Source organism: Manis pentadactyla, chromosome 9 (genome assembly GCF_030020395.1).
Source record: "Manis pentadactyla isolate mManPen7 chromosome 9, mManPen7.hap1, whole genome shotgun sequence".
NCBI classification, from domain to species: Eukaryota; Metazoa; Chordata; class Mammalia; order Pholidota; family Manidae; genus Manis; species Manis pentadactyla.
In genome coordinates, this window is record NC_080027.1 from 93,115,846 (window position 1) to 93,137,060 (window position 21,215).

The window sequence follows — 21,215 nt, forward strand, 5'->3', positions numbered from 1 at the left end:
AGAACTAGAGGTGGTGGAAGGCAGGATTGGTGAGAGTGCCATGGAGCCCGCTGGTAGGTGAAACAGAACCAGAATGAGAGGAAAGAACAAAACATGCAACAATCTCTTAGCCCAGATTAAAATGAACTCTTAGGCCAGCAAATGTGTAGTTTGGGATTTATAGATTTGTTACGGAGAAAGAGGGGAAAGAGCACTTCTTGAAAGTGGCCTGAAGTATTTTGATTCTCAGGCAGATTATTGCACTGTTTGGCTAAAAAATAAGTGGAGCTGAATAAAAAAGCATTGAGACAAACACAATAAGACTAATAAAGATTCTTAGATACCAAAATATCTGATGAAAGAAAGCACATTTGGTAAGTCTTCTAAACTCAGAGAAAAAGGTACTGTAGGAAGATTTCACTTTGTTCCCTAAGGAAAAGGATTAGTATGAAAACATTCTGTAAATGCTAACAGAACGTATTACTGACACAAGCAAGCTGACAGCGGCAGGAGGAATAACTCGTGACTCTTTGGAACCTACACCATAGTAAATTTGCTATTTTTAGTATAGAGAGAAAGGGAATGGTTTTTGATGCAGGATTTGTTTTAATTTTAAACATTGACCTAGTAAAATTTCTATGCAAACATAATATCTGAATGTAAGGCTCTTAACTAACAGAGGTCATCTCTATCACCTTGTTTGAAGCTAACACTTTGATTCTTTGGAAAGGTAGTAATGTAATTACTAAGTAGATCCTGGTGTTTTCATTTATTCAGTCAGTTGGTTACAACATGTTTTTAGAAATGTTACACTTCATCAAACTTGTGAGGCATTAAGTGGCAACAGTAGGGTCTTGACCAGCTATATATGTATGAAGGTGGCAGTTCAGAAAAATTCATGTAGCCAAGCACATTAAAGCTCTTTCTTTTTTCATCATGAGATTAGCTTAAAAGCTTTTGCAACAGCTCTCATAGACATGAGTTTATTTGAAAGAGTAACCCTAAAGCTGGACGGGTCTTTTTACACTGTGTCTCTCCTGCAGCCAGACTGTTGATCTCCTCATGCAAGAATCAGGATGTCGTTTAGAACATCCTTCTGCTACCAAATTCCGAAATCATGTCATGGAAGGAGACTGGGATAAGGTAAAGTAGGGCATATAGAGCTGTGTGACTGCTGCTAAAATTATATGTTTGCTGTGCATTGTGTAATATTTGTTTCTCTTTTATCCCAATTTTTGCAGGCAGAAAATGACCTGAATGAACTAAAGCCTTTAGTGCATTCTCCTCCTGCTATTGTGGTAAGAGGCGCACTTGAAATCTCTCAAACGTTGTTGGGAATAATTGTGGTAAATACACTTTTGTTCTTAGTTTCACATTTATGCTTATTTTACTGGGTTATTGATAACTCTAGTCTTCTGTCTCTTGTAAAAGATAAGGTCTAAAAATAGTTAAATTTCATATAATTAAATTTTTAAACTAGGATGACTGCTTGTGATGTTTTAAAGTTTTAGATTTGTGTTTTTAAAATTATCTATAGTAAATGTGTTTAGACCTAGTTTATTATTAAGCTTCTACGAAATATATAGAAACACTTTCATGCTTTCAGTGCTATTATAGGAGTTTTATATTTTTATAATCAAGTTTATATTATACTTAAAATGATGAATGTGCAGGTAATGAACTAAGTAGGTGATACATTTTTCTTTCAATCTTTGGGAATTTTAGTTAATTCAAACCAATTCCTTAGTGTGCTCAACATTTTCTGTGATTCATTCATTCCATGAATTGCATTCATTCCAGTTGTGTGAATTGACAGTGTCAAAGTTTGTATAGTATGTATCACTCTGGTGGGGGGTTTGTTTGCAAATTTGGCCATTGGGCTCTGCTTACTGGCCTTATTTCCCAACAAGATCAATTTAGTAGTTTAACCTGTTAGCCTCTTTCATAAATCTCAATGAATTTTTTATACTGATAGGCTTTAATTCTTCTGTAGATGTTGGTGAGAGAGGAGGAGATAAGTTTTTTCTAAGTACTTGTGTTTGGAAACCATGAAGAATCAGCTGCTAGCTGCTGGCTTTTTAAACTTCTAGCTGATTCATTTGTTGTCAAAAGCAGTTTCCTGTCTGGTGGGGGAGGGAAAGAAGGCTAATAGGAAGTGAAGTAGGAAAACCAGTTGTTTGTTAAATATTAGTAAATGACTGCTACATCTTGTTTTGAGGGTTTTAATTAAATCAAATATTAATCTTTCTGCCTTTGTCTTTAAACCTAATAGAGCCTCCTGGGTTTTTTTTGGAGTTTTTTTGAAACTTTAATTATAAAAAAAATTTTTAGATTCTCAATATAGTTTTACACAGTAATGTAATCTAGAGAATGGACTTCAGGTGAATTAAAGGTGCAAAGAAGTATGAACAAATATGGATTCATTTAAATTGATGATCTAGTATATTTTTTCTTTAAATATTTTAAATACTAAGTTTAACTTACTATTGAATGAGATGATTAATAAATTCATGGAATAATCAATTCCATGGTAAATTCTACAAATAAAACACAGATGTTAGATAAACATCTATGCTCAAAAGGATCACGAATTTTCCAGTAACTAAAATTTTCCCTAATCAGTGTGTTTGGGGTTTTTTAAAAAAACACACCTCAGTATATTTTAATTGGGCAGTTTTTTATAAATTCTTGGGTCTGACAGAAGGGAAGGTGACCCTAAAATAAAGACAATTTAATGGAATTTAATGGACAAAATATGGATTGGGGTTCTTTTCCCACTGGACCAGTTAGCACTGCTTGTATGGTGACAGTAAAGGACTTGCAGATGGACTATTTTGAAATAAGTGTGTGATTGGGGTTGGTGGGGGGGTGTTTTCTTTTTTTAAGCTTCACCCAAATTTTATCTAATTCAATAGTAGACATTTTAATTTTAATAGGCTTACTTCCCAAGTTTTTCTTACTTGTTGATAGTAATTTGAGACCTGAATTAGAGTTAGATTATGACAATCTCATTAGAAACCTTCATTAGGAGCAAAATGTAAGTTGAGGAAAGGTAACTGTAGATAAGGAGGAATCCTTTCTTTTTACAGCCTATTCAGTATGTAGAGCATTTTAGGATCTAGTAAAAGATGAAGATTAAATCTCTGACCTCTCACCATCAAACTGTTAGGTATTTACACAAAGAAAGGGGGTCCAGTTTTATCTAATTTTGAGCATTGATGAATCAATTGCTTTTTAAAGATTAGGTTCAGCAATTTTTTACCTTTCTAATTATGTTTAGATTTACTCCTCTCATCTCTAAAATAATCTAAGCATAAATTTGTAATATACCTTAGAAGACAACTATTGGATTTTGTTTAAAACATAATTATTTTAATTGAATGCCCAGACAATTTGATGTCTTAGTCTAGACTAATATTGTATTCTACTTTTTAAACCTGAATGTTTTTTATTGACCCAATTCACTCTACTCCCTTCCCCCTATATTTTTAAATGGTTTTCAGTCAAATGATACTAGGAATAGCAGAATTTGCTCTGGATTTACTGGAAGCTGAGCTCATGAATCAACATTTTTTAGTTTGGGTTCAAATATGTTTAACCATATCTGGGGAATTTAGGTGGGTATTTGAGATCAATAACATAAGAAAACTTTTATATCTCTAAAGGGGGTTAAATTTTACTATTAAAATTTTTTAATTTAAGTATGCTTAACGAAAGTGTTCAAATACTAGGTTAATGTGTAAAAATTAACTAGTATATTGTAAAGTTAAATAGGAGTTTTGAAAGCCATGGTTCAAATATAATTAATTTCCCCTTTACTCCGAGTCATGATTTAATTGATACAACTTGGTTGTAATCTTATTCCAGGGTTAGTCAGAACCACTACTAAGTTAGCTAGGAGGCTGCCCTCACAATTGTAACCAGACTTCCTGTCTATTGTAACTGTAGAATGTAATTGTATGGGAGGAAAGGATAAATCAGTCCAAATATTGGGTAGGATAGGGAGGCAACAGCAGGATTTAAAACTGTCTTTTGGGCTGTCCTAGTACTTACCAGTTTTAAGTTTTTATTAGATAGTGAATGAAAGAAATATTTCCTAGCCCAAAGGTGCTGAAAAATTATCAGAGAGCAGAAATAATCTCTTAACAGAGGTCTGATTAGGAGTTGGGGAAAGACAGAAAAGATAGATTATTTTCTCAACCTGTTTCTTTTTCTTTTCTTCTTCATTTAAGTTTGTGGTCTTAAAAAAATAAAAATAAGGCCCTCAGCAAACTTCAATTCTGCCTGATTTTTTAAACTCTTCCAGTAAATAATTAACATCATTTGTGAAAAACATTTTCTTGAAACTATTTACATTTTAGTGCTTTAAATTTTAGGAAATAAAATACAGTTTTACTCTCCAGCCTTACCATATGTGTCAAGTACTTGAACTGATTTTTAGGAAAATAAATATTTTCTGTCAACCAGTTCTTTAGCTGTGTTTGGCCAGCAAGCATGTTAGTTGCTGCCAGGCACACTACCAGGATTTGATATCTGGGGATTTTCTTTGTCTTATTTGGGATAAAATGACTCAGAGAGAAATGTTCTTTCACTGCTTTTATAGCATTCCCTGTATGTACAGAAGTACATGTTTATATTGGCTTCTCTCAAAGTTTTACTCTGCCTTCCTCTTCTCTCCTGCCCTGCCTCTGCCCCTCAGAAAGAGACTAACATGTTCTAGCAGGATCTTGGTAGGAAAATAAGAAGAAAATAGCACTTGGGGCACTGTCCCTACCCACATTGGACATTGCAGTGGCCAAGTGGGGATGGGGGTAAGAGGACTTCATGATTGAGACCCAAAAAATGTTTGCCCTTTATTTCTTTTTTTTTTTTAATTCCCACAAATTCAGAGTGGCTAAGAAGATTTAGTAAAGAAATTAAATACAAATGCTGGCCAGTTTCATGCGGTATTTAACATTTACAAATAACTAATTCTCATGTTTGAATTTAAAAAATGAAACTTTTAATAGCATATTTATAAATGGAAATATATAAACTCTCCACAAAGAGTTGAAGTTTCTTTCAGAAGACAAAATAGTGAATACTTCAATATATAAAATCCTTTGATTTTTAGGTTGTTTTTGTTTTACTTAGTCTTTCATTTTTTAGTTTTTGTCACCTGGTAGATTTCAAAATATTTTCTTATTTGACATCTAAAGGTTAACTTTAAGTTACATGTACAGCAGAATACTTTTCAGGTCATCTTGGTAATTCTGAAACATTGACTAGTCAGTCTAACTTTAGGTGTAAAATTTGGTAAGTGTAATTTTTCTAGGGTTATAGGAGCATATCTTATAGTATGAAATTTTTTCTGTTGTTCTTTAGTTATATACTTAAGATTAGATTATTACCAAATGTAAGGAATGTTCATAAAAGATGTATTTCTCTTGTAAAAGATAGATTTAAATGTATGCCTAACTGATATAAGGAGGTTTGTTTTGTTTACTTTCTCTGGAAGCCATTTTTATAAACTTGTAACTTGTGCTTTTCTTCTAAATGGTCCCTAATAGAAAATGTCCTAGAATAGTTTCTTATTCTCTTAATTCTGTAAGAAAGTTGTTATTTCTCCACTCCATTTTTTTGACAGTATATTTTTAATGTTTTTGAAGTAAACTTCTTACTGAAGAAGAAAAGGCTGGCATTGGGTTTTACTTTTAAGTAGATTTGGAATCTTTGTCACAGTATTCCTTGGAGTCTTTAAGTATGAAATAGTCCCTATATGTACTGAATTTTCTACATCCATCAGTTAGCTTAAATGCCACAATAGCAGATAGGATAGAGTCCCTCCTAGCAGTGGTCTTTTTAATTAGATTTAAGGTTTAAAAGAAATTACAAACTTGATATTCATAAGTATCTCTTCCTCTAGCAAAAAGCTACTAAGTTTATGATGATCACTTTCAAGTTAAAAGTAAAGTTAGAGTAAAGGAACATTAAAAAGGATTAAAGCCAAATACATTTCAGAAAAAATCTAAATATGCAAGTGCTTCATCATAAGCCTGAAAATGGTTGGTTCTTTTGGGAGGAAAGAGCTGATGATAGTTATCTGTGCTGCATAGTTAAATGCATCAGTTATTACACTGTTAAACTAATACACAAATACAGAATCATTTTAAAGACCTTTGAGTTCAACCCTCTATTGTAGGCACCCCTCTATTGCCTCCTAGAGAGAGGGAGTCCCGTCAAGACTTGTGCTGTCCACCTTGTACATCAGCCTCAAATGCACTTGATGGATAGCTCTTTTGAGAAGCCAAATTCTGACCCTTCGCAACTTCTACCCTGTGGCTGTAGTTCTGCTTTCTGTTCTACTTAGTTGTTCTTTCACAGAAAGACTCTTAAATCACAGTGCTCTTAAATCATTCCTCCATTAACTCGTTTTTCTGCCATCTTTTTGAAACATGTTGCATAAGCTCCTCCTCCCCCAATTCCCTAATATAAAAGTGTTTTAAAACGTAAATTTAGCATACTTGGAATAGTTCTAAATTTTCATACAAGATTTAAAATTTTAGGTGAGTGTTTTGAAGGCAGAATTCATTTTCTCCTATGTTGATGCCTTCGTCACTAACGATCTTACCTAATTTCAGATTATTCGTTCAAGGCAGAGTTTTATTAAGATGTGGAATTAAGCAAAGTCACATTAATCTGCTATGATTCTATTAAACCAAAATATTTTGGGTCATCTTAATGCTTTATAAAAAGTTACTTTGAAGGGCATAGTAGAATGGTTTCTACTGTTCTGTTTAGGCACATTTTCTGAAACTTCCATCAACTTTTTTCCCCTGACTGCTGCTTTCTGTCATGTCAGAGGATGAAGTTCTTGCTGCTGCAGCAGAAGTACCTGGAATACCTGGAGGACGGCAAGGTCCTGGAGGCACTTCAGGTCCTACGCTGTGAGCTGACGCCGCTGAAATACAATACGGAGCGCATTCACGTTCTTAGTGGGTAAGGATGCTTGGTTATTAAACTCCAGGCCAATGAAGGGGCTGTTGTTTTTATCAGGGTTACTGTTCCAAAGCTACATCTCTCAACATTTTCCTAGGATCAAAATATTGTTAAATTTTTAGGTAATATTTGGATAAATTTACTTATATATGCACAAACTATGTTTGTCTTCCTAGGAAGATTTCCATCTTAAAATGGCGAGAGATTTAAGTGGGTGGAAGGGAGAAGGAATATGTTTTGCCATTTTAATGCCATTTCGTAATCTGTAAAAACCCGATGGCATAATCTTCTACAAGAACAATAAGCAGTGAAGTTTCCAGCATTGATTTATTCAATTTTTTGAAATGTGTACTTATCATGTACCAAGTGGTTTCTTGAACATTTCATATAGATAGTCTTGTTCTATCCTCATGTCAGTCGTTTAAATGTTAGAGTGCCCAAAGCCTTGGTTCTGGCCCTCCCTTCTATTCTTTGTCTACACACTCTTCCCTGGTAACCTCATTCTCCCCCATGCCTTCACACACCATCCATAGGCTGGTGCTTGTAAATTATCCTCTCAGTCGGACTCTCCGTGTATACGTCTAAATTGCCTACTTGACAGTCTCCATTTAGATGTTTAATAGGTGTCTCAGGGTTACATGTACAAAACAAAATTATTGATTCCAGTTGTCCCTCCACTCACTCCACCCTGAACAGACCTGTTCTCGCCCAGTTTCCTCATCTCAGTAAATGGTAAGACCTATACCCACGTGTTCAAACAGAAGGCTCAAACCTCATCCTCACAGTTTTTTTGTTTTAACTTTAACCTATATCAGCCTAACTGAAACCATATGACGTTTGTCCATTTCTCCGCATCTCTACAATTTCTACCCTAGTTAAGCCATAAACATCTCCCCTGTATATTTTTCAGTATTACAGTAGCCTTCTAATCAGTCACATTGCCTTCATCCTTGCTCCCTTAGCAATGTATATTTCACACAGCTGCCAGATAAGTGCATATGTAAAGCTATGTTGTTTTTCTTCCTTTCCTAAAACATCCCAGTGCACTTAAAAACCACAATCTCTGCTCAAGCCCTTTTCTTGCATCTTTTCCCTTATTCTTTATTCTCTAACAATGCTAGTGTTCTTTCTGCTCCTTAACTTGCCAAGCCTGAAGGAATTTTCCCTGCCTGTTCCCCTTTATCTTAAATACTCTTCCCCTAATCTTCCCATAGCTGGCCACTAGTTGCTCATGTCCCAGCCCAAATGTCCCCTCCTGTGACCACCCTCCAGGCATTCTCAGCTACATCATTCTGGTTTTTTTTCTTTATAGCATTTTTCACTATATTATATGGCTCACACATCTGGGACAGTATCTGGCACATATGAGTTTTTCAGGTACAAAAGGATGGACCCAAAGAGGCATAGAGTCCATTTTAGGGTTTTTGAGGATAAGGAAACTGAGCCTCATAGAAGTGAAGTAACCAGCCTAAGATGTAGCTAAAAAATCAGAGAGCCAGGACTCAAAGCCTGGTTTGACTGACTCCAAAGTCATTGGTCCTCACCCACCACTACATCTTGAAATAGTAAATTCTTCTGGATATTTCAGTACTTTAACTGGCACATCACCTTGTTCTTATTATCTCTGTCATGCTTCTGATTTCTGTATCACCTTAAAACCATTCACATGATGCCTTATTTTCCACTTTAGTAATAGAACATATAATTTAATCATTTTTAATCATTCAGTTTTTATCCTGAAATGAACTTCATCAAGTTTAACCATTTGATTTTTCACATAAGGAAATGGCTTAGAGATGATAAGATATGTAGTCAGCATCAGAAAGATAGTTTTCCCTCTGTCCAATGTCCTGTCAGTTACACCATGTGACTTCCCATAAGCAGATGTTCATTTGAAACAGTAGGGTATAATGTATATTTTCAAAAGAACACAGAAGCAATCATAGGTCACTTTAGCAAAATTTTAAAAGTAAACAATTTTTCCATATTTGAAAACAAATTTTACTACCAAAAGTTATTTTAGAAATCAAATTTTTACAGTATCCAGCTTTTACAGGATATTTTAAGTCGAATTACTCATACTATTTTTTTTTAAGTTATTTTTTTAAAAGTAAGTTCTCGGCTAAGGCACTTACTTATATGCAAAATAGAAAGAACAAGTAGCTCTGCTGTTGGGTAAGAGACTATTAAATTATTTAGATGTTAAAGGCTGTATGCAATTAAAAAAGGAGGAGGTGATACTCATGTTAATGGAGATGTTGCTGAAACCTACATTATCCTTTAAGTTCTGCCTGTATGCCAGTAGTGGACCAGGTACTTCATCACTCCATCTCATGTGGTCTTCCCTACCCTACTTAATGCCCTTTTCACAAGTGAGAAGAGCAGTTTTGTCTGAGAACAGAATACCAGACAGAGCAGCAGGAGAGTTACTTGCCAGATATAACCTCCAGGTTTGAATAAATGCCTTCATCACTCTTTTGCTTTTAAAGCCCATTCTTCTGAGAAGAGCCGGAACAAGGTCAGGGTCACACTTCCAGCAGGGGGCCCTCATGTATTCTCCAGAATCCATGAATTTAGCCACATTTAGTGAGTAATAAAGAAGTTCCCAGATTTTCTGCTTTGGGATCTCAATACCTTTCACAGGGTGACACAAGGATTATCATCCAGTTATACCATTTCTTGAGTGACGTTTATGATAAACTCTTGAAGGTATGTTATTTTTTTATTTAATTAACTTAGTATAAGTTTCTTTGAAGGTTTTTTGAGTGGTGTCATTTTACTTTTAAGATGCAACTAAGTTAAAATAGTGGTTAAGAGCAAGTTCTGCTCTACAGTGCCTGGGTTCATATTCCTACTTTGCCTCTTAACCTTAAGACAGTTACTTATGTTTTCTGTGCCTTAGTTTCCTCATTTATAAAAATAGAATAGTAGCACTTACTTCATACAGGATTGTTATGAATGTTAAATAAAGTTATATATGTTGAGTGCTTAGAACAGCCTGGCACACAGTAAGAGCTGCATGTATATAATGATACACAACAGTAAATGTCAGAGAATATTGTATTAGAATATAATACAATACTATATATTTCGTTCTTACTGTTTCATTTTATTAATTATATCCAGGTGCCAGGTTGTGGTAATAAATTGGGTTCACTGTAGAATTTCTACTGAAATATATTTCCTACTGAGAATTAACCAAAGTATAATCAGTATTTTTCAACCATGTTTAATCCAAAGAAAAGGATTTTGATCTTTGGTGCATCCTCTGTCCTATTTTAGGTACCTGATGTGTAGCCATGCAGAAGACCTACGTGCAAAAGCAGAATGGGAAGGCAAAGGGGCGGCGTCCCGGTCCAAACTGCTGGACAAGCTCCAAAGTAAGAGTCTTAACTTCTGGTGCTCTGTGTTTTGCCTTAGATTAGAAATACAAGCTGTGAGCCAATTAGGGAGCTTGTGTCTAGACGTACCCTTATTCAGTGGCTATATAGGGAAAGGAGGGGGAACCCGTGAAGAAGCCCTTTAAACCAAAGGTCTTCGAACTCTGCTGTGAAATCTTAAGAAGCCTGCCTGAGGAGTCAGAGAGGATGCTGGTCCCCAAGCAGTTCCCCTACATTTGTTTTATGTACTGATGCTCCCCTTTTGTTTGGGGGAAAAGTGCTGTGGTTAGAGAAAAAATATGTGAATTACAGCTTTAAGTTATAAGTATTTTAAATATTTTGTTGATTTCAATGGTCAGGCCCAGGTTTCCTTAGGTAAACTGTTTTACTCTCCCCCCAAATCTGTTGTATGACTTCTAAATTAAACTAGGGGTTTCATTTTTGCCACATCTTTATATATAAATGTATATATTTATATATATATATTTCTCTTTCCTTCTCTTGTTAAATCATACTATTCTGTATGTTTCATGTTTTCATTTTGAGGTGGGAGTGGAGAAATCATAAAACCATGGAGTTAGGGAGGCATAAGGCATTGGAGGATCGGAATAGATTGGTGTCGGTATAAAATCACCAGTTATGTCCTGAATATTCACCACACCCTTGGCATTAGAAGCAGATTGATGCGACCTAAGACATTTTTGTGTCCTTTTTAAGTGGAGATTTTTCTTACACTTTTAGTGATGTACAGTCTTCCTTTGGTACACAGTCATCATTTGATTTTCTTTTTGTCATTACTGCCTTTTTTGTCGGCTTTTGTTTTTGTTTTATTGTAATGGTGGTGGTTGGTTGGTTGGTTGGTTTTAAGGAAATCCACATACAAATTAAAGCCCTCTCACCCAAGTGTACTCACTCTAGTGGCCACATAGCTGGAGCCACGGACAAAGGCTCATAGAGCTCATGCTGTGTTACAGGGTCCAGAGTGTTCTAATTAAGGAACATAATATTAGTAGGGTGGGGGCATGTGAAGCAGAAGATGAGCAGATGTCTTTAAATAAGAGTTTATAGTGTTTTGTTTTTTTAATTTTTCTTTCTCTTATCTTCTATTACAGCCTATTTACCACCATCAGTGATGCTTCCCCCACGGCGTTTACAGACTCTTCTGCGGCAGGCAGTGGAGCTGCAAAGGGATCGGTGCCTCTATCACAACACCAAGCTTGATAATAATCTAGATTCTGTGTCTCTGCTTATAGATCATGTTTGTAGTAGGTAAGAGGAAAGTTTCTTACATTCTGAAGTAGGCTGGCATTTTATGTACTTAGTTATGAGCTTTATTAAATGTTTTTTTTTTGTAGTTTTATCCTGTCGCTATAAAACAACTCCTATCTGATGAGCATTCACAAGTAAAGCTAAAAGTACTGAAATTGAAAACTAAGAAAAACATGCATACGCTTACATAGTAAGCCACAGCCTGAGAACTGAGCTCGAAAGACTAGTTTTCCTTTCCTTGTCTGTGTAGTTGGTCATTTTCTGTATCTGGCCATTTTTTTAAGGACCTGTAAGTAATACTATGCCTGTGACCCAAGTATTTGCTATCCTTGGATGCCAGCAACAACTTAGTGACTGTTTCCCAGCCATTATGGCTATTAGAGCTATGGCCCAAATTATTTTCTCTCCATAGAAGTCATAGGAATACTTTTTTCATAATGAAAGTTCTGCTTTTTAGTAGAAGATGGCCTCCAAACTGAAAGTGGTTAGAGTAACAGGTATCAACTTTCTGATTTGGGTTTTGTTAATTAAACCTACCCACATACATAACTTAACTTGGAAGGATTCAGGCTTCACTTCTTATGTAGGAGTATTTGAGTCCCTACTATTTTAATAATTATCTCCAAAAAATATAGCAGAGCTTTAATTTTTAATATACTGAAGAACAAATTGTGAACTTTTTCAAATTCCAGGAAACAAGTGATTTGGGCCTAGTGAACTAGACGTAAGCAGCAGCTACAGGGCACATGCTCAGTTTCTTTCAACAAAATCATTGAAGAACTACTGAAGCAGCATGAACGGAGAGGACAGAAGCATATACGTGTATGGGGCTTTGGGAAAATAAGGAGCTTCCAAATAACCGTAAACACTCACTCTCCCTACACACACACATGCACTGTGTTATGGGATAATCTCCAGATGTGCATAACTTCTTTTGATGTGTAGTTGCATCTCACCTCACACACTCCAGTTACCATAAAAAAATAATTATTTGAGCTATTGGCCTTAAATTACTTAGGTGTTAATTTATCTTAAAGTATTGGATAATTACTTGATATGACTTAAGTGTTCTATAAGAAAGAACAAGGTCCTTTCCTTCATCTCTTTTTACTCTTTAACACTGTTTTTGACTCTTTGTGAGACTTTTTCTTTTCATTTAACTTAAGTAGAGTTAAGAGGAGACAATAGGTTAAAAGGCAATATGGTTCTGTATTTCATAGCTCTTCCAGCAAATTTGAGACCAGTGTTACAATTAACGCAATTGTGAGTCCAAATCTTTGTTTGGTTCATGAGTTCATTGCTGGTAGAATATGTTGAAAGGTATTTATGGTTCAAGAGGCATCAGTAGGTTAAGAGCTTGTCTTCCTATTAGGAAACTGGAATCTATGAGAATGTGGCCTATATTTTTATGCAGTATTTTACCTTCTGTACCCCTCCCTATGAAAGTAAGTGATGAAAAGTACCTAGTCCAACTTTCCAACTTTCAGATGAGGGATCAGGCTCCTGTAAAACTGTGTAGAAAGGACTTTGAAGCTCTACCTAGGAATGTATGAGTTCTTACTCTTCAGAAACAACCATTGGTTGTAAGGTCTTCCCATCTTTATAAACAAAACAAAACTTTATATGCTTTCCTAGTTTCCACTACCTCTAGCCCCTGCTTCTGTTCTAAAGCCAGCTTAAAGTTGTTACCTTTTACACATCCGCCACCATCCTCGTTCTCAGCCCCTCACTCTTCAGATTCTGTAGTGTTAGGCTTTGTGCAGGGTGAGGAAGAGCATCCTCATTGATCCAGTGGCTACGTCCCTGCTTCTCTCTTGGCCTTGACGCTCCTCCTTGGACTGCCCCACTTTGTGGATTCTTGGTTCACTCCTGGCTGCCCTCTCAGGCTCTTTGCCTATGTGTTCCCAAATCATGCTCCTTTTCTCATCTACTCTCCTCTTTTAGGTTATATTTCATGGTTCTAATGATGCCTAGTCTGGGCTAGAGCTACAAAATGTATCTCCTAAGCCTTAAACTCTTGAATAATGCTGGGTTGGGGTGCTGACCCCATGCAGTCAAAAATCCACATGTAAGTTATGATTTCTCAAAAATGTTACTAATAGCCTACTGTATGTCAAATGGGGCAGTTAGCTTTCAATTTAACGGAGTAGGAAAGCAAGAAGAAATGGAAGGATGGTAGGTCCAGCAGGGAACAGAGCCCACAGGGCAAATCAGCTGCTGTGCTGGCTCTGCTTGGGTCAACACCCACGTGCAGGTAGATCAGGCCTGGACTGGGAGGGGTGAGCTTCAGAGGGCATAGATTTGCCATCTCCTTCCTACAAGATGCCAACTCAGGCTTCAGCCTTTCTGCTCCTCTCACATCCTGGTGCTTTCTGACTGGTTCGGATAGCTGCCATTTAGTTCAGTAAGTGAGAGCTTGGCACTGATAACACTGTGATTGCAGGTTTCAACCCTGTAAGGGCTCCTGCATACAAAATTTTTATTTTTCCATTTCTGTCAACCACATCACCCATGGAATCTGCTGTCTTACATCTAGTTACAGAAACTATATATTTATTGAAAAAAATTCATATCTAAGTGGACCTACTGAGTTCAAATCCATGTTTATCAAGGGTCAACTGTACTTATATTTTTCAGTTAGCAATGTTCATACTTTAAACTTGACTGGTAAGGAACAGGGTTTTGTGGGGGGTTGGCAGTGGGCAGTTTTTTCACCAGCAAACAATGGAAGGATCTTTCTTCAGATAACTTTTTTATCTGAAGTATTATATAATTAAATAACAGTATTAATTTTTTAGCAAAAGATGGTTATAAATATTTATAGAAACTTAAAAATGTCACAGTTCAATTCTCTTAAAATGCTACATTTTACTCAGTTTTATTTGGAAGCTACTGATATTTTTAATACTATCTTAAATTTTAAATATACTTGAAAATGACATATAAGCTATCACTTGTATACACCTAAAATACAGCTTTTAAAAAACTGGGGGCTCTTAATTAATCTTTTAAAAAGATTATTTAAGTAATGATAAAATGATGACAATTTAAATACTACTTCAGTGACGTTTGGATACAACTGATTGTCAGTAGATTGTGATTGTGCCCTGTGGTTTTGAGTCAGTCCTTCCTTAAGGACATTTTGCTACTCTGATTTTAGGATTTTAAGTACATTTTTTCATTGATAACCAGTCTTAGCCATTTGAACTGTTGTGTATTTTATACTTAGATATAAAGTGTTTCTCAATAAATAAATATTATCACTATTGATTATTACCCATAGGAGTGGGGGAAACAATTTTTACATTAAAAGTACTTATTTATTTGGAATTATACCCAGCAGTGTCTCAAAAATTACAATTTAAAAAATATTTAGGAAGAAAACCAGCCTTGGAATCAGCCTAGGTTTAAATCCTGGAGTCTTCTGAAAATGAAGGTATTACTTCCCTTGCAAGGTAGTCTTGAGACTTGGTAATATTGTATATAAAGTATATAGCACCGTGCTTGGCATCTAGTAAGTGCTTAATATATGTCAACTTGTACTGATTATGTTTCAGTTCAGATATAGAATAATAGTTCAATATTAAAGCAGTTTATAAGTACACAATCTGAAAGTTTAAAGCAGCCTCCAAATAGCCAACTGCTAAGGTAAATTGCCATGTATGTGATAAAGTTTTTAAAAATGTTAGTTTATCTTAAATACTTTAACTCATCAGGATGGTGAATTGACAAGATATATTTTCAAATTCTGGATTGGTTGTGGGAAAATACAGGGAAGACCGTTTTTCAAGATGGGCTTGAAGGTTTATCCATTTATGTTTAAATAACTTTATAATATAAAGAAGATAATAAATATAGTGCAGTTCAGTCCAAACAGTAGCCACTAATTACATGTGACCACTTAAGTGTAAAATAATTCAACTTAAAATTAGATTTAAAAAATCAAGTGCTTCAAACATACTAGCCACATTTCTATTGCTCCACAGACACATGTGTCCAGGACCACCAGGTTGGATAGTACAGGTCTGTGACATTTCTGTTAACACAAAAAGCTTTATTGGACGGTGCTGGTGTAGAAACTGGAAAGGGATAGAAACCTTCAAGCTCTGTGCATAATGGGTGTCACTCATAGTAACTTTTTCCTACTTCACTTGGTAATAGACTTCTCTGCCCTTAATATATATATATAATAACTGCCACTTATGAAGCACTGGCTAAAGGCCAGACCCAGTCTAAACACTCTGTGCATGTTATCTCACCCTTTTATTTCATCCTGTATAAGGAATTGTATAAGGCAAATACCACTACTATCTTTATTTTATGGTTGGAAAAACTGAGACTAAGAGAGATCAGATAAGTTTCCCAGAATCACAGCAGGTAAGTGGTGGAGGCAGGATCCAAAATCAGACCCTACACTCTGACTTCTCTGCACCTGTTCTTACAGCTTCCATTTTTAACCCAGCCCCTACCATATAGTGCTCTTCTCCTGTGCTCCCCCAAAAACAACATTAGTAATAATTTTGAGTAGCTATTGCATTCCAAGACTTTTAGATGTACTTCTCTTCCTTACAAGAACCCTAAGAATCCTGTTTGGTGTATACTAATCTCATTTTATAGAGGAGGGAACTGAGGCTCAGAAGTTACACGACCTGCCAAAGACATTAAAGCTGTGCCTACGCTTGTCTTACTGCAGGGCCTGGTCTCTCTCTCATACCAGATTGCTTTCTTATAGATGATGAAAATGCACGTTATTCTAGAACCTGATGCCAGCCAACTTACACAGATGAACATGAAGCCCTGATTACTAATTTTTATTTATATGAATTCAGTTAATCAGGCCAAAAAGTTCTGTGTTGGATACATCTTTTTTCTTTTTAATCTTGAGGAGAAAAAAAGAACGATTGTAAATTGAAGCAGACTTTACTGCCGATTCCTCTAAGATTGCCTTAACTACTGTTATATTTTCTTTTTCAATGCACCAACATAAAATTGATTCTTAAGATTTACAAGTGCAACCATATCTTATTTTTAAAGGTTTTGATCTCCAGTTTTGTCAGTTGTTTAATCTTTTTCTTTGTTATTACTCTGATCTGTTTTGAAAGAATAATTATTTGTGGACTTCTTGTTGTAGGAGACAGTTCCCATGTTACACCCAGCAGATACTTACAGAGCATTGCAATGAAGTGTGGTTCTGTAAATTCTCTAACGACGGCACTAAACTAGCAACAGGATCAAAAGATACAACAGTTATTATATGGCAAGTTGATCCCGTAAGTACCCGGTGTGAGTGTATAGATTGCAAAAGGAAATTCTTAATCTAATTGATTGAGTACATATTTCTTAAGTATGTACATGTAAATAGTATTCTTTTCTATGAGCATTTTTTTGTCATCTTTGTCATGTCTTTCCTTTTCCTGTGTTGTCTAGATAATGTACAGAGGTCAGTATTATCACAGTTGTCTTACCTGGTTGTGCTGAGTCTGTGTGTGCATTATCTAGTTTAATCTCTGAGTACATATGTGAGGTATTAACAGCTCCTCTTTTCAGATGGGGAAACTGAGGTAGAGGAAGTTTAGTGTCCAGGCTCTCTCAGCTCATAAATGACAGACTCCAGTAGTTTTCGTACTCCAGCCCTACTGCTCTTAATGTCTCTACCAGTTTGTATCTTTGTCTGCTCTGTAACAAGTTAGAAAAGACTCATTACCACTTTGGCCTCTGAAGCCCTTCATTTTCTTTGTAACTTGTAGAGCTTCAAATACCTACCCCCCCTCTTTTTTCCCCCAGTGATACATACGAAAAGCATTGTATTCTGGGTTTAAAATTCTAAGTTCTCTCTAGGATCAGTTTGTCTCTGTTTATAACAAAGTGACCTTTAACTTGTAGAAATAAATATTTCCTTTTTTTTTTTAGCCAGTTGAACATTTATCACACAAAGAAGTACATAACATGAATAGTCTGGGGAAATACATTTGGTTTAGGGGTCATCCACTTAAAATCATGAGAGAAATCATCTCATTTTAAAATTCAGAATTGAAATATGATATTAGCCCAATATATAGTTTTAGACTCCTGTGTTAATAAAAATAGAGAAAAGGATCCACAAAAGGAAATATTTTAAGAAGAGGAGAGTTGAATTTGAGAGATGAGTTTTGTGTACCTGAAATAGGCTGTGAGTGATGAAAGGTAAATACAGGCTCTTTGCTTCCTTCAAGGGTGGCATTCTTTACCTTATTTGTACCATGGACTCCTCTGCAGTCTGATGACCCTGTGAACCACCCCCTCAGAACAATGATTTTAAATGCATAAACCAAAACACATGGGTGGCCCAAGGATATATTATATGTTAATAACTAAGGAAACCCAGTTATATTGAGATTTAGTGGTCAAAATAATATAAAAACAGACACAGTGGAGTAATATGTTGCCTTTTTTTTTTTTTTTGGTATCATTCATGTACAGTTACATGAGCAACATTATGGTTACTAGACTCCTCCTATTATCAAGTCCCCACCACATACCCCATTACAGTCACTGTCCATCAGCGTAGTAAGATGCTGTAGAATCACTACTTGTCTTGTCTGTGCTATAATGCCTTCCCCTTGCTCCACCCCCTACATTATGTGTGCTAATCGTAATGCCCCTTTTCCCCCCTTATCCCTCCCTTCCACCTATCCTTCCCAGTCCCTTTCCCTTTGGTAACTGTTAGTCCATTCTTGGGTTCTGTATATGTTGCTTTTTATTGACACATTAAACAACAAATTCCAGCAGTAGATCTAATAACTACCAGAATCTTCAAGTAGTGCTGAGCATAAATAATACTTCAAGATATCTGCAACAACTATAATATGTGAAATATTAGAGATTTCTATTATTAACAGCTGCATAATACTACCTAATATGGTATACTAATATATCATCTAATACTACTTCATAATAATCCATAATACTACCTTGTCAATTGCCTGCATTCAAATCTGAGGGAACTACTGAATGTCAGCTAATGGTTAGTCAAAATAAAGACGTGCCTTTTTCTTCCCATTTAAGTTCTAAGACCCCTGCTTCTATCCTTGGATGACTCCTTGTAGATCTCAGCTTAAGAACCTCTGTGAAAGGAATGTGCTATTTAGAAAGGGAAATAAAATGCTCCGCAAAGTGTTGATCAGCCCCTGTAAAGTACAGTGAAAAGCACAAAGGTGGGGGGAGCAGGTGCCTCATCTGTCCCAACTGTGCACAGCACAGGTAGGGAAGAAAAGGGCATTTGAGGAAGGAGGGACCTTCCTTCAACCTTCCCCAACCCCCAAAAGGAGAATAGGATGAGTAGAATAAATAATGCAAAGTAAGACTAAAAAAAATAGCTTGGGGTCCAATCATGGCCTTTGTATAACTGTTCTAAGGAGTTGTATTTTCATGCAGCAGTTATTTGCAAGATGTCTGGGGAAAACAGCAATATCAAAACCAAGCTTTATTACATTTTTTTCTAACAGCAGCGTGTTAAGAGTCCCTTTCATTTAGCAAGTATTGATTGAATAACCTGCTGTGTGCCAGGCCTTTTACTAGAGAGAGACAGGCTGAGCTCACGATAATACTGTGTAATTATCTTATAATGGGTGCTATGGGAATTCAAAGAAGAGATCCTACTAAAACTAGAAAGCAAGAGAAAGTAGAGAAAGTATGTCTTAAATGAAAAAGGAGTGAGTTTTAGACAAAACTAGTTACAACTGGCCCTTTGGTGAAAGAAAATAACAGCTGGGCACTGGGGCAGTTTGGGGGAAGAGATTACTTTTGAAGACTAAGAGAGGAGGTTAATGAAGTACACAGCAGCCAGATCAAGGAAGGTCCTTGTATACTTTGCTAAGGAGTTTATATTTCTGTGCCTTTTTTCCCAAGTGTGTTTGCCTGAATACTGTTGTGCGGAATGGTAAATGTAGGTGTTAAAATGTAAAAGGCTTTTTGTGGCCAGCTTAGCTTGGAAAACGCAGAGTTAATGTTTATATTCCAGTCTGAGATACAGGTTTTAGACTTTGGTATGGTGGTGTTTTATTATGTCAAATATTGTTTGAAAAACTTGTAAGAATATTGGTGCTCTTTCTGAATATGTATTTTGCTGGTGTATTTTTTAGTAGATAGAAAAAAGAATATATAGAGAACCTTATGATTCGAGTTGGTGTGATTCCAATGCCTAGTTTTCTTAACAGGTTTTCTTACCATTGCTCCCAGAAAGAATGTTACACATTCCCCTGACCAAATTCTAAGCAAAGTTAAGGATCCATGAGCATATTTCTACTTTGACTAGGTTAGTATAGAGACATTGTGCTTGTGAAGATATGATTATCCTCATTTATTTTCAACTTTATCTTTTATAGGATTGTATTTTCTTATATTATCGTGAGCACATTTAGTTTATGGGTTAAATACTTCTAAAGTAGTTTGTTATCAGTTTAGAAGCAAATCTTTTTGTAGATTGGAAGCACCGATCTGAATGAAAGTTTGTGAAAGATTTTGAGCTAGTCCACAAGATGTGGTTTGCTTATTAAATTATGCAAACTATTTTGATCTAATGATACTAAGACCTAATATAAACAGCACATGCCTATTAACCTCCTCCCAAAGAAGAATCAGAAGTGTTGCATTTAATCATTTAACTTTGTCAAAACAATGTCAGTTTACACTAGTTAACTGAATGAATGATAAACTTAAGAGTCCAGTGAAGAAAGAATGCAATAAACCCGTTTCTTAGTGACGTTTCTGGACAAATAATTCCCACCATAGTTTTATCATACTAGTTCCATACTCATTTCTAACTGCTTGTAGGTTGCCTTTGGAATTTCCACCAGGCTTAAAACTAGTCTCAGTAAGTCTTTAGACCAAATTCAATAAAACTATATTCATTGTTTTTCCCACCTCTAGCCAAACTCTTACTTCCTCCATTCCCTGTCCACATCCATTATATCCCCTACAACAGAAATTTGGAGGTTATCCTGGAACATCTCATCTCATTGTTATATCAGTTTTGTGTCCCAAGTATATGGAACTACGGCTGTGTCCCAAGTATGTTAACTATGTCTGTGCTGGCTCATTATGGGTGTCCTTAATCCTGTGTCTCTTCATTGTGATTCATCTTCCACATTGACATGTGAGTTCTCTTCCTAAAGCCAAATGTATTTGTATTCCCCAGTTAAAAATCTCAAGTGGATCTTCACTCACAGAATAAAATTTCACACCCTAGCCTAAAATAAAGATGCCACCTTTTCCAGCCACATCACTTGCTGCACATAGTGACAAGTTTCCTAGTCGTTCTAAACTGTCACCTCCTTCCCTATAACACAAGGAAGGGGAATAATTCTTCACCTGTTAGATGTGTGGAGATTAAAGGAGGTATTTTTTGTGACTAGTGCTGGTATAGATTAGCACTAAATATGTGGTAGCTCTGCTTGTAGAAATGCAAAATGGTGTAGATGCTTAGAAAATAGTTTGTTGGTTCCTCAAAGTGTTAAACATGGACTTAGCATATGACCCAGGAACTCTACTCCTATGTGTATTCCTGAGAGAAATTAAAACATAGGTCTGCACAAATCTCATGCATAGTTGTAGCAGTGTTATTTGTAATAG

The 21,215-nt window shown here is 35.8% G+C and overlaps 1 protein-coding gene across 2 annotated transcripts in view; it reads left to right on the forward strand.

Annotated features, from left to right (window-relative positions):
• Positions 1-21,215, forward strand: part of WDR26 (WD repeat domain 26) — a 39,839-nt gene that overhangs the window by 1,296 nt on the left and 17,328 nt on the right. The window contains exons 2-7 of one of the 2 annotated variants that reach the window (XM_036891729.2): positions 1,023-1,122; positions 1,221-1,325; positions 6,821-6,957; positions 10,240-10,337; positions 11,450-11,606; positions 16,738-16,876. In XM_036891729.2, coding sequence (XP_036747624.1) covers positions 1,023-1,122; positions 1,221-1,325; positions 6,821-6,957; positions 10,240-10,337; positions 11,450-11,606; positions 16,738-16,876 — 736 coding nt within the window. The remainder of the gene's footprint in view (positions 1-1,022; positions 1,123-1,220; positions 1,326-6,820; positions 6,958-10,239; positions 10,338-11,449; positions 11,607-16,737; positions 16,877-21,215) is intronic. The other variant, XM_036892538.2, reaches the window with a different exon arrangement.